Below are 14,471 nucleotides of genomic sequence, written 5' to 3' on the forward strand. Positions count from 1 at the left end.
AATCACAATTTGCATACATTAGACCAATATGTATGCATAAATTATAACGATGTGCAATAAAACGGAAAACTTAATATTAGCAAGCGGCGAAGAGGAAATGGGAGCAGCAGTCATCAAGTGTGTATAGATACATATGCATTAGGGTAATTCAGAAAAAAAAATGTATTTTTCCCTCGGAACCTTACTCAAAAGTTTCGTTTAGACGCCAAAATAAGTCTCAGAAAATATGAGACCTTAATATTAATATTAAGGGCTCATAAAATATGAGACCTTAATATTAATATTAAGAATGTCCGCATCGCACTTTTCGATTTCCCATAAGAATAACACAGGAAAAATTGTTTTTTTTTTTACTTCTGATGTTTATATTTAATGAACGATACATTGTACTGTAAAGGTGTTAGGAGTATTTTTGTAGAGCATTGAACGCTCTACAAAAAAGGTTTGAATTCATTTTTCGATAAGTCAACTCGGTCAAAAGTTATTCGAGGTCAAAGTCTAAACGAAACTTCCGTGGGAAAAAAAAAATCTGAATCACCCTAGTATGCACATATGTAACTATGTATCTGTGTGTATGTATACCCATTGAACAAAATACAAACTTATAAAGTGAACAACAAAGATATTCTCAAAGGAAATTGCTATGAAGCTTTTGAGCCGTTATAGAATTTTATTTCCTCACTACATACGTGCACATACAAGCATGCATGAAAATCACTTAACATTATTGAAATCGGAAAAATAGAAAACTCCAAGGTCAGTTAAATTTTTGCGACTTTTTTGGGTTTCGAGTCTTTTCCAGTTCAACTGAATACTCTTAGGTAAGAAGTTCCGAATGAATTTGTTTGTGAAATATTTAAGTTTTCGATAAAGTTGACAATTTTGGCTTACTGGGCACATAAACATACAGTAGTGGTAAAAAAAACGTATAGAAATAAATATAGTAGAATTTTATGTTAAGATAGTTTTTTTCCGTTTGTTTTTTGATAAAACGGTTATCTTAAAAATCATTTGGTGCATATAGATATCGCTCACTTGCTGCAAGAGTCCAAAAAATCAAGAACTCAAGAAAAACGGCTTTACAGTTGGCATATTCCCATAGTATTTTCTTCTAATGAGCTATTGTTGATCGATACAGCTATGACATTTTTACACAACATTAGAAAATATTTGTTGATCTATAACTCTCTTGCAGCAAATGAGCGATATGTATGATATGGCTCGCGAAATAAGTTTGGAATTACCTATCCTAGTTTGAAAGCTTCCTTTGGTGATTCCTAAAAACAGCCGAAATGGAGTTTTCTTCATAACTCTCTTACTTATTATTCGATTCCAAAGTATGAAGTATGTAGTTGAATAGATAATTTTAAGTACTGTGTATCTTTCTCAGATCCTTTTACTCTAGTATGGCTCCTTAACGTATTAAGTTCTAATAGCTCAGTTTCCTCGCTATTAAATACCACTTTACTCCTCACAAAATTTAATATTTTAGTATGTGATGATTTTTTTTCTTTTGAAGCGTAAAGCTGCCTTTACATGAGGCGATTTTTTGAGAGGCGATAGTCGCCTGCAAAAGTTGACTTGCTGTCTACTTTGAGGCAAGCGATTTTCGAATCACCATTTACACGAGCGATTTTTCTGGAGCAATGTTGAATCGCTTAGAATATCGTGTAAATCATGTAAATCCAGCTTAACAATAAATTAATTAACAGAAAAGTACAGTGACTTGAAATGTCTCTCTCAACCGAAGTAATTGTTGATGTTCACAGATAACTCATACGCCATGGCAAACGAACAATTTAAGCTAGCAAGCACACTTGGCAAACCATTTTCAAAATTAAAATAAGTTTAAACAAGAATAAAAACAAAAAAATTAAAATCCAACAAAAATTAAAAAAAAAATTAAAAAAGAGAAAAATAGAATAAGAAAAAATTAAATAAAAAAAAAAAACAAAATACAATTAAAAACAAATTTAAAAAATATATAACAACTTTATAAAAAAATACACTCAAAATATAACTAAAATAAAAGAAAAAAAAATAAAATTAATTAAATAGATAAATTGAAATAAAAAATATATTGAAATCAAACAAAATTAAATAAAATAAAAAATAAAAATAAAATAATGTAAAATAAGCTAAAGTTAAGTTAAATTAAATTAATTTTCACAAAATCAACCTATCGGAAAAAAACCAAAAGAATTCAAATAAAGGAAAAAAATTCATGTGATTTAAAAATTTTTTATTTAAATAAATTGAATATAAAACACAATTTTATTAATTGCAATAAAATAAAATCAAATAAAACACAATTATATAAAATAAAACTTAATAGAAAACAACAAAATCACCCAGTTGGAACAATAAACCAACACCAGAGATAAATAAAAATTTAAATAAAGGAGAAATGGAATAAAATAAAAGGATTAAAAAAATAAAAAGTCAAATGGAATAAAGTGGAATAAAATAAAATAAAGTGAAATAAAAAAAAATATTAAATAAAATAGAACATAAATAAATAAACACAAAAACCAAAAAAAGATAAATAAAAAACAATAAAAAAGCAAATAAAGCGAAAGATAATTAATAAATTTAAAACAAATAAATAATCGACGAAAAAATATTAAATAAACGAAAAATAAAATAAAAAATTTATCAAAACGTAAAAAATAAATAAAATAAAATTTAAAAAATCCAGTCAAGCTACTTTCTCAAACAGATACAATGGTCGAGAAAATTATAGACGCACCACATATTTAAAAGTTTTTACTATTTATTTTTATTTATTTTTTTTTTTTTGTTACTTAATTTTATTTATTTTATGTATAAAAATGAAGTTCATTCTTAAAAAAAAAAAACCTATAAATCCAAATTTCAAACTTTGTGCAATTTTAACATTATTTATTCAACAAACTTTCATAAAAATTGCGAGCTTTTTAATTAGATCTCTTAGAAAATTTTCGGGTATGCAGTTTACAAAACTACCCATTCTACAGTAAAGTGTAATTTTCAAGTCGATAAAAATTACCGCAAAACCTTAAGAAAACAAAAATTTTAATTAACGGTGAAGCTCGGAATTTTTACGAAAGTTTTTTGAATATTTTTGGAACTATATTCTATAAAATAGCTAAAATTAAATAATAAAAAAAATTAATTGTGAAAACTTAGGGTCTAAAATTTTTTCCATCACTTTATGTATTACAAACTTTTTACACTTGAAGAAAGAAATTTCACTTTTTTACCACACGTTACTTTATCCGTACAAGTAATCAGGCATTTTGGCCGAATTTTTATGGCTACCACTTTACTGCACTATGTATTTACATTCATGCGTAAATATGTATAGTCGTCGGCTTTGTGGTACGCCTGCGGTTACGATAGCCCTAATGAGAATTCGAGAAAATTGAATTCTCCCAACGGTGTAACTCGCATATACCCGCACATACCCTCACAACAAGGAGTTATGTTTATGAATTGACGTATCTACGTATGTACATATGTATGGATGTTGGCAGCTGTAGCTGAGTATGTAACTAATCATAAATGTCTGCGCGGTAAAATCATGCATAAAAAATTAACTATACAAGGATGCCGGATACGGAAAGGCAGTAACGTTAAAGACGACGTTAAGTTACTACAGTTGTTGCTGTTGTTGTGTATAGCATTGCAAGTTAATTTAGAAGTTAATTAGTTTTGTGACTATGCGGGGCTACGTATGGACTGATGTGTGTGTGTTTGTATATCTCTAGGTACATAAATATGGGGCATATATCATCTTTGAAGCTTTCTACTGTATATACGCCTGATACGCGCTTAAGTACATATTTGCATGCATTTGTGTGCCTTTGTACTTATGTATGTGTGTAGCACAAGGTGCTAGAGTTTGCCGGTCTGTGACCTGTATGTCTTCAAGATTTATAATTAAATTTTCATCACCTTTCTGCAGTTTCGTTTTCTCGCAGAATTTATACCGTACATATTTTTTGTTTAGCCTTCAACTCGAACTTCAACTCCCAACTCTACTATATGTACACTACACTACTCTACATCTTGCTCTACACTGCAATGGCGTTGGTGCCATCAGCCAACCAGCCAGCAAGTCGACATTCAGCTACTTGTGAGTTTTCTTATTGTTTCATTATTAATAGCTCAAGTGCTGAACTTTTGCGTTGAGTTGTATGCAAGTGTGTGCATTTCTAGCATTTAAATACGTGCATACATACAAAAATATTATATGCAACCGCCTTATCAAGTTAACTTTGTTGTCGTCGTGCTGCTGATGCTTTTTGACAGCTCTACGCTTTCATAACTTTTCTAATAATTTTACGCTTCACGCAACCAAGTTTGCCATCGTAGTTTGAGTATTTGTACAAAATTGTTCGGTTTGGCAGATACCTATGAAACCTTGTTGCAGCTGTGGATGAAAAGTTTACATTGTTGTACTTAAGTGTGCCTACTTTGGTGAAGCGGTCCTTATGTGGCACACTTTAGTTGAAGTTTTAGTTGATTTTTATTTATTTTCTTTTTGCTTTCGTATTTGTTTTGAAATGTGAAATTATGTATTTAAGGCGTTAATAAGCGTAGCTGGGAAAAGCTGAAAATTCGTAAATCTTATAAATTTTATGATGAAAATTAATTAATGCTGATTCAGGCTCAAAATATTTGCCTTATTTTGGAGCGCATTTAATCCTTGTATACTCGAGCGCACTCGAGTGCACAAGGGTACGTTTATTAAGTTTGTTTACATAATGGTTATTTCTAACAACTTAAAGGGATCGAGATAGATATTTACAAATATATATACCAAAGTGCTCGAGTAAAACATGCTCTTTATCCAAGGTAGGTTGGAAGCCTTCGACAAGTCCTAAAGTACTAAGACGGTCAAGATAAGTCAAGACTCCCCTTTGTTGGCTGGTGAGTAGTGGGAATACTCTCCGTGATTTCCGCAAATCTGTATAACAAAGTGGTCATCGACAAGTTTAAGACAGTCTCCCCCGCCGAAGCCAATTTTTTCAACATCAATAAGCATATTGCTTCGACACTAATGGCCTTGTAGGCTTTTTGCCTTTCCGATGACCACCTGAGCGCACTGTTTTTCGTCAGCTTGTGCAGCCCCTTGATCGCTCGAAATTTGACCTTATTCTGCTAAATTGCTGGCCAAAATAGCTGGGTTCGAAATGCCGCGATCCTCGAATGAGATTTCCACTCTGTCATTGCGTTTCCTCGGGTTGTACGGGTATGGGATCTTAGGGTTAACCAAATCTTAATCACACAAGAGGTTGCAGATATTGAGGTGATCCTTCCACTATTTTACGCTAGTATTCGTTTACAAGTTGCCGATCCTGCAAATTGAGATTCCTAATGCAGGGAGCCCCGAACCTGGCAAAGGGGGTCACGCCCATTTGTCATTGCATCTGATTCAGCCGGAAAGTTGGTGCGGACTTCCGTAAGCGTCCGAACGGCATGAAGCACGCTGCTGCAACAGCGTCCACTTTTCAGAACTGATGTTCGCCAACATGACCATCTCCTCTCTACGTCCTCTACGTAACTTTCTCAAAGCCGCCACGATTGGCTTTGTTCAAGTCGGCGTATTCATCGATCAATATAATTATGGCATAATTTACAACGTTATGCTTTTTATCAGTCCTTCGATGGCTATAGTTTGTAGTTGCAGAGAGGTAGATAAAAGGTACGTTTTGTTGCACAGATGACCTCCATGGAGCCGTGGGGATTTTAGGGTGCTGGCGGACAGCGTAAAATTTCGCGAGTTGTGGATAACCGCGGAGACTGAGTTTGCCGTTTGGCTTCAGCAACAAGGGGCCACATACCTAAAGGCCAGAATAGATCTTAAGTGAGTGGACTCTTCTCTGGGCCTACGAAGCAAAACTACTTCTGCTTTTGGTCCACGTTGGACTCGAATCAGAACAGTGCGGAGTACCCCTGCTGCAGGCTGTTGCTAGATCGCCGAAACAACAGCTCTTGGTTGGGTAAAACCCGACTCATTCCGATACGTAGAAGCGGCTGTCGTGAGAATGTTTATTTTTTTTTTTAATTTACATACATATCGGGTGGGTAAGAACTAGAGCGGGGTACTCGAGGTCAATGTACTTTGGAAAAAATTTGTCTCCTCATACTTAAGATCCGACTGTAAATGCCCACGATATGCCGGAAAAAAATGCAGTCAACCAAAAAATTCGAAATAGCTCAGTGGTTTGAGGCGAACCCTTTTGTCTGGTACGGCCTAATGTACACGTGTGTGTGAATGACTCCAGGTCTGCCAAAACTGTACTGACAACAGCTGTTATATTTTTACTCCACCCAAGTAGGATATGACTTTCAGTATACAATTTTTGAGCACATCGCCAGCGTAGACTACGACGGTAGCTTATGAACCACTCTCTCTCTCTCTCTCTCTCTCTCTCTCCCACAAATGGAAATTCTCTATCGGTTATATAATTTTATAGTTTAGAGGTACTTACCCCGCAAAGAATTCGGCTGCTATTGAATTTGCGCGCTTTTTAGCGTGGTCACGTTGCGCTTCATGAAATAAATGATACAAGTTGGAACCGGTAACATGAATGTTTTTTGGCAAATAATATTCGTTTTTGATTTTTGTAGCTTTATAAATTCGCTTTGGACTCGCAACTCAAAAAATCACACTTCTGACTGTAATGGCAGTAATGAAGAGATAGTAATGACGAGGTATTCATACTAAAATGAGAGGAAGAAAAAACAGAGTATGAAATATTAAGAAAAACATTTAATTGGAAACACCAATCAATATCGAATAGAATATTTTTGATTTATAAGCTTCTTAGCACAAAATTTAATAAAAGTGCTTTTATTCTTGCTATACAATTCAATTCATCGCAAACAAAAAACCCAAATATCTACTCTTGCGTGCAATATTAAATTCTGATAACGACACGACGTCTACCTGTCTGTTATTTATATATTTGTATTAGTACATCGCGGTGTTCAACTCAAACAGTTGCCCGCTTTTGGGCAAAGATTTATGATTTTATGCTTGATTTACATTTCGCTTAAGCAATTTCACAGCGATTCACTTAACCAGCAGCTTGTAATGCAAATGATGTGTGCCTAATGTATGTATGTAGTCTTTTACCTTTCAGTTTTCAGATTTTTCGGCTATTAACTCTGATTTTCTGTCAAGAAAAGGTCATTAGTAAATGTTCGTGAAAAGATTTGATTCCTGCGTTGCTATTAGAAATGATTTTGGCATTGGAAGTTGGAAGAAAAACGTGCGTAAAGCTGATTTCAAGGCGAATTTTTATAAGATGGTGTTACTAGATCAGCTGATTTTGAGTATGTGTTTCGCCTCACGGCTTCTTATGTCAAATTGAAAAATTTTGTTTGAATTTCCACACACACTCTTACAGATTTTGACAGTTTATGCCGCCAAAGCAAAAACAAAATACATGTAAGTTTTTGTTATTGTACTCCTGCTATCACCTTATATAAATTCGCCTTGGCTGATTTGTACATTTCTCAATGCCACGTTGATGGATAGTAAATGAGTGAGGTAAAGATAATGGTTTTATTCTTTTATTTATTTTACTATTATATTAAACTTTCTTAAAAAGCACAAATGTAAATACATTTTTATAAGCCGGAAAATTTAGCTTGACTATCGTTTAAACTGATGGAGAGTAGGTGAAAGCCCGTTGAGGCGACCGTCAAAAACCGAGAGTAGTGCGTCTAATATGGGTTCAGTGGTTGATTCAGACGCAAGCTGAAGCTTAATGCTTACTTATTTTACTATCAAAAGCCACAGGTTAGTTATAAAACGCTATCTGTAGATCAACCTGGCGTATGAGTAACCATCATAAATACATACATGCAACTGGTTTTTAACTCCACTTGCACTTTTTTAGAGAGGCTCAATTATATGGTAAGTTAAGGGAGTATGAAAGTTTGCCAAAGTACAGGCACAAGTTGTCTGAAAAAAATTAAAATATCTTAACATATCACAAATAGTTGCTGTCAAAGACGTGATTGAATCCCCTTATACATTATGCCTTTAGGCCATAAAAAACTATTACTTAGATATCTCTTCAAAATCGTCCTCCTCTAATCTAAATCTCACTTTATTGATTTTTCCTTACCCAGATCTGCTTTTGTAAGGGTTTTAAACTCAATTACTCAATAACTTTTGTTAATTTGTCGTTAGTTTGTAAGGTACTTTGTACTGTAGATTAAATAAATAAATAAATAAAATGGTTTTCTGCGGCAGCTTACAACTCACTGTCGTCCACAAATTTCCGTCCCCGAACTGCTTTTTTCAATTAAAAAAAAAAAAAAACACAAAAAGTCACTGCGAGCCAGATTCAAAGCGTAGGGCGGGTGGTCAAATTCTACCGTTGCTTTCAAGTACGTCCCTTGTAAGCCAAGCGGTGTAAAACAGAAACGGCAACTTCCTACATCGCTTCTGTACGACCGCCTCACGTGTCTGACTCGCCGTTTATTGGCGTCCCTTTCGGTAAGTAATCAATTTATGAAATTCTCACGCAGCCCCAAAAAATAGTAGCCATGAACTTCGGCTCTGACTTTTCCACTTTGCATTTCTTTGTGGTTCTGCCTTTCCTTTTTATCAACTACATATGTATATCTGCTATTGCTTGCACTTCGAAACAAACCGACCAGTGCAGTCACAATGCGGCTGCAAATTTCAATCAAACAACGCTGACACAACTCCAAGAAATTTTCACATCTCTCCAATCGTTGCTGATTGCTCGTTTTCTTGTGCAAAAGTTCATGCAAAATCGATTATTTGCTAATCTGTAGTTCTTCTGCTATTTTCACAGATCACTATTCTTTGCTGAAATAGCCAAAACGTATTTTTACGATTGTATATGAAGAATGGATGAAATTTCTTCCAAAAATTGTTTCTTAGTATTTCCATTTTAACGAGGAATTTAATAACAACTTGCATGAATTTCCAGTTTCCGTTTATGTCGCGACCTTATCAGCCGCCACTCGTATTTTTCATAAAAATTTCAACAGTTCAGTAAAAATTTGGACAAATGCCTGTATTTCTAGGTAGATTTACAATCATGGGAGTATCACTTTCAAATTAAAACAAGTAAGAAAGTCTAAGTTCGGGCGGAGCCGAACATTAAATACCCGGCGCAAGTATTAAATATATGTTTTTTCACCTTTCCGAAACCTTCCGCTAGATGGTAAGCCGGGGTGTATCAATTTTGAGTAAATTAGCGTCCTTCAATTTCGAAATATTGAAGTTTCAAGCATTTCTGAAATTTACCGTTATATGAGAAGCGGCCGTTATTTTAGTCCGATTTCAATAATTTTCAACGTTTTGCTTATATGTGGCAAGCACAATAACCACACCGAGTTTGGTACAAATTGGTAGAACGGTTACCGATATACTTATATGAGATCATAAGTGGGCGGTGCCACGCCCATTTTCCAAAATTTTACCATAAACGTATTTCTTGGTAAAGAATTGTTGCAAGCATCAATTTTGAATAAATTAGCTTCAATATTTACTGATTTATCGAAGATTTTGTATTTCTCTAAATTACCGTTATATGGGATGTGGGCGTGGTTATTGTCCGATTTTAAAAAGTTTCGGCGATTTTTTATGCTGTACCAAGGCCAACAACTGTGCCAAGTTTGGAAGAAATTGGTGCAGCGGTTACCAAGATATACACATGTAACCATAAGTGGGCGTGGCTACGCCCATTTTCCAAAAATTTATAATATTCTTATTTTTCGTCTAAAAATTATTGTAAATATCAATTTTGAGTGAATTATCTTCAGTAGTTACTAAAATATCGCAGTTTTCGTATTTCTGGAAATTACCGTTATATGGGAAGTGGGCGTGGTTAAAGTCCGATTTCGCCCATTTTCAATACCAACCTACTTTTGATTAAGAGAAACCTACATACCAAATTTCGTTGAGATATCTCAATTTTTGCTTGAGTTATCGTGTACACGGACCGACGGACAGACGGACGGACAGACAGACATGGCTTAATCGGTTTCTTTTTTCATCCTGATCATTTATGTATACATTTGTCTATATCTATCTGTTACAAACAACCGTTATGTGAACAAAATTAATATACCCTTGTGCACAAGTGCGCTCGGGTATAAAAATGGCGAATTGGTTGTAAATTAATAAAAAATTATATGTAAATCCGCTATTAAAAACACCTAATAAAAATGAGAGTCAATTTATTTACAGATTTACGCTATATTTTAATTTTATTCTCTTAGCTACAATTTTGAAAGATTTGAGGCGTAGTTCAAAACATCACTTTTCACGCTCTGTTGGAAATCAAAATGCGACCATTTGGTTAAAAACGAGGTCTGTGGAGAGAAATGGAGATAATACAAAATGTTTTGAGACAAGTTTGCAGGCATTTTCGCCAAAACAAGAAATGATGAAAAGATTAAGATTAAAAATTAAATAACGTCAAAAAGTGTACCAACTCAAAATTTGAAATCGGGCAAAAAACACTGTCTCAAAGGATATATAACACAATATTGCTACAGCTTATGCTGCAAGGTAAATATATAAGCTTTGAACATTTTTTAAATATACATATGTCATATCAAAAAGTAGAATTTTTGAGTTAGTTCACTTGTTACTTACAAAAACAAGCTTTAACTACATAGTCTAAATTTCAAAATCACAAAACCTTACCTCAAACCCCTAATTTAGCCTGCTCGCGGTTGAATCATCCGCTTGCTGATTAATGGCAAAACTAAATCAAATAACGGACGCATAAAAGCAAAATAAATTATTTCGGCCACAGATATGAAACTGAAACCCATAAATAGGCTCATAATGCCGCCAGTGTTAGCTTTGAAAATAAGAATATATTTAATCGAGCATATTTTATGCCGCATATTGCGAAGTTTGTTATAGCATTTCTATGATTTTTGTATGATAAAATCTAATACATATACATATATATTTACATGCAAACATAAAACATCTACTAGTACTCACATAGAAATTCGGTAAATCCAACGTAGACATTTTTCAAATCACCATGGAATACTGACTCGCGATAATAAAAGTGCACCACTGCCACATTTTTATTAACATACTCCATCGACATGTTGCGTAGTATACTCGGTGGCGTTAAATAATTATATGCACGCAGCGGAGTCGCAGTAACATCTGCATTGTAGTCAAGATCGAAGCAAGCGGGCAAACAAAATTTACGACAAGACGCCACCACATCATCGCCTCTCAGCCACTTATCTTCGGCCATATAAATGCAGAAAGCTTGCTGCACGCCGCATATGGTAGCATTTTCGAAAATCAACGGTAAATTAAATGGTATGCATTTACATTGCTCATAGAGGAACTTTACTTCACATTCACTCTCGCAATTGCGACGTGAGTAATGTGCAAAATATAGTAAATGCACTTCATCTTTGAAGATACATTGACGCTCATTGCTTTGCAGCGTACGCAAGTTTGCTGTTGCTTCGTTACTAACGACATCAACGCGTAAACGAGACTCGAAGCCGATTGGTAATATAAGTGCTGTCTCTTTCATTTTTGTTGCTTCGATGGGGCTATGCATGACGATCTTAGGGTGGTGAGAGAGTTAGTAAAGAATAGTTGAAGTAAATTGCTCTATTGCTTTTACACTAACCTTAAATCCCGGTCCATTTGTGGTTGAACAATAGTAGTCTTCAAGCTCGGCATTTAATATCAAAGACAGACCCATTGACACACCCGTTCCGGCGGCTGCATATGGATAGTAATTTGGCGGCAAATGCTCGGGATAACCACTTTCAGGATTCCAATCGATTGCTTCAATATTGTCATTGCGTTTATACTTATTTATTAATTTTTTAGTGCTACAGTGGTAATAAAATAGAAGACACAAAGTTTTTTAATTTTTCTACTCGCATGTACTACATACTTTTATGTACATATGTACATTAGGATACATCACCAAAACAAGTTGCAGTTTTTCCACCGGAATTATAAAAAATAATAAATATTGCAGAACCTGTCTATATTTTTTTTTAAGAGCTCCGTCAAAATATTTCGGAAGTGATTAGTGATTTAGTTGAGGTTCACCTATTTGAAAATACCTTTAAATATCTCATTATTTTGATCCCGTTGATAAAATGTTCAAGCAATTTTATACAGACTTTTTAAGCTTATACTCTTTCTAATATCTGGGGTGATTTTTTAGAAAAAATAGTTTTCTTATTTATAAAAAAAACACTCGATTTTTTAGGTATTTTCAAATAGCTCCAGCTCACGTTAATCATAAAATGTAATAAGCTTTATATTTCCGATGGGAAGACAGTACCGATTTTTTTTTATGGAGTCATGTTCTCTAATGTACATATGTACAACTTGTTTAGTGTTCGAAAATAACTTACTTGCCGGTAAATAAAAAATCCGGATGTAGAACATTGAAGACGCAACAAAGACCCTCATCGGCTATAATTTCATGAAATAAATCTGAACAGTTTTTTACAGCTGAACCAATTGAGCAAGAGAGTAACATTCTTGAGCATGGTTGAGCGTGCTGGAGATGAAGAAAGAGGTTTTTGCAAACAATTAACAGATAGATAAATAATATTTATGAGACTGTAAACGGGAAAGAAAGTGTTGGGGAAAAGTTTAATGGGAGATATATTTTGAGTGTAGTACCTTCTTTAAAAAAGTTGTAAATGACAAATTATTATTTTTGAAATATGGATCCTCCACGAACTTTTCATCCAAAATAGTATCCGGATTACAAAGTAGTTTTAGCAGGACGGCCTCGTTAGATTCACTGAAAGATAAATTATTATTTTTTTTTTTGTTTATCAGATTTAGAGACATTAACCGGGCAATTCTGGCTAAGATAGTAACAAACCTTTCGTAAGACAAATGAGAGACAGTTGGCATGATAGTTCTAAAGACTTTTGTTATTCTAGCACAAAAGTCTTAGCGAAAAAGCTCTCTTATTCACCACACGTTGTGAAAAGCTATTTTGAGAGAAAGCATTTGTACTATATATCATTTAGTTCGTGTCGCTCCAACAGTCCCAAAGGCCGAGTGAGGAAAGCACATGCGACCCATTCGAGAGATCCGAGGTCGAGGCCTCGGGCAACGTAATTTTTTTTACTTTTTTTATTTTAATTTTTTTTTATTTTGTTAATTTTTATTTAATTTTAGATATTATTGTTTTAAGAAAAACTTAATTTCATTTAATTTTTAGAACCTTAATTTATGAATTTATATTCTTAATTTAACTTAATTATTTTAATCGATTTTTCTTTTAATATTTTACATTTTTAATTATTTTTTTATTTCTTTATTTAATTTTCTATTGATTAATTAATTAATTTGAATTAAAAATTTAATTAATTCAATTCTTAGAAACTCTTTTTATTTATTCTTACTTTTAATTGAATTTGTTTTCTTTTGTTATATTCATTTTCTTTTAATTTTTATATTTTACTGTTTTCAAGAGAAATTGTTTTAAAGAAATTTAATTTTTATCTTATTTTTCTATTTTTGTCTTTTTTAATATAAATTTCTTTTAAGTTTTATATTTTGTTTTAAAATTAGAAATATTTTTTTAATCAGTTTGATTTTTAATTACATTCCATTTTCCTTTTCTGATTTAATTTTTTTCAATTTATGACGTTTTCGTTTCTAAAAAAATGTTGCCGTCTCATCGCCCTCTTCTTAGTGTTTGTGCGTAGAGGGCTAAGGGAAGGTTGCACTTTTCGGTAGAAACGAAATCGGCATTAATTTTCTTTAGAGAATTTTCTTTTCTTAGAGTTTATTGTTTTAAAACGAAAAATATATTATTTTTAACCTAATTTTTAAATTTTTAAAAAATATTTTTATTTATTTTTGCTTTATTTTCATGTTACTTATTTTTTTATATACAATTTTTTTTTATTTATAAGTTTTTATTGTTTGAAAAAGATCTTTTAGCATATCTTTCAATTAGTGTTTCGGCAGTAAATAGCTTTCAAGATCGTTGCCAGAATTGACTATTGTCTTACGAACTACTTTTGTATTTCAAAAGACTGTGTGGTGAGTTGAAAGACAGTTACCAGAATTACCCTGTTAGTAGCTCATAGAGTTTGAACTGAAACTAATATGGTCATAAATATCATCAAAACAAGGAAATATTAAGCTATGTACATATGCATAGAGTTATCATTCCGAAATCTTTTACTTACGATGTATAATTCGCTACACGACTTGCCAACACTTGATTCATATTACAAACGGTAATAGCAGGAAATGGTGTATTGAGTATGGAAGTGGGATGCGGACTTATGCCAATAATAACTGGTGTGCTATCCCATTTGGCGTAGACATTCGCTATCAAGTTGACTGTGGCTATGATGGCCGCTAGAAAAGCACAGAGAAAAAATGACCTGCCAAGGTGGAAGACAAGCATTACAATTAAGTTCAGTTGGATGGTATACTTGCCGCAATA

At 33.3% G+C, this 14,471-nt stretch overlaps 1 protein-coding gene across 7 annotated transcripts in view; it reads right to left on the minus strand.

The window, feature by feature from the left end:
- Positions 1-14,471, minus strand: part of LOC108359043 (pickpocket protein 28-like) — a 101,300-nt gene that overhangs the window by 86,195 nt on the left and 634 nt on the right. The window contains exons 2-9 of one of the 7 annotated variants that reach the window (XM_017610689.1): positions 14,209-14,409; positions 12,677-12,800; positions 12,403-12,551; positions 11,658-11,865; positions 11,370-11,591; positions 11,000-11,285; positions 10,691-10,850; positions 10,204-10,353 (exon numbers count right to left, since the gene is read on the minus strand). In XM_017610689.1, coding sequence (XP_017466178.1) covers positions 10,705-10,850; positions 11,000-11,285; positions 11,370-11,591; positions 11,658-11,865; positions 12,403-12,551; positions 12,677-12,800; positions 14,209-14,409 — 1,336 coding nt within the window. In that variant the 3' untranslated portion in view covers positions 10,204-10,353; positions 10,691-10,704. Of the gene's footprint in view, positions 1-6,479; positions 6,712-10,203; positions 10,354-10,690; positions 10,851-10,999; positions 11,592-11,657; positions 11,866-12,402; positions 12,552-12,676; positions 12,801-14,208; positions 14,410-14,471 lie in introns of those variants that run through there. The other 6 variants (XM_017610681.1, XM_017610774.1, XM_017610707.1 and 3 more) reach the window with 6 other exon arrangements.

Source organism: Rhagoletis zephyria, unplaced genomic scaffold (assembly GCF_001687245.7).
Source record: "Rhagoletis zephyria isolate East Lansing unplaced genomic scaffold, Rhagoletis_zephyria_1.1 Rzeph_scaffold_00012, whole genome shotgun sequence".
In the NCBI taxonomy this organism is placed as follows: domain Eukaryota; kingdom Metazoa; phylum Arthropoda; class Insecta; order Diptera; family Tephritidae; genus Rhagoletis; species Rhagoletis zephyria.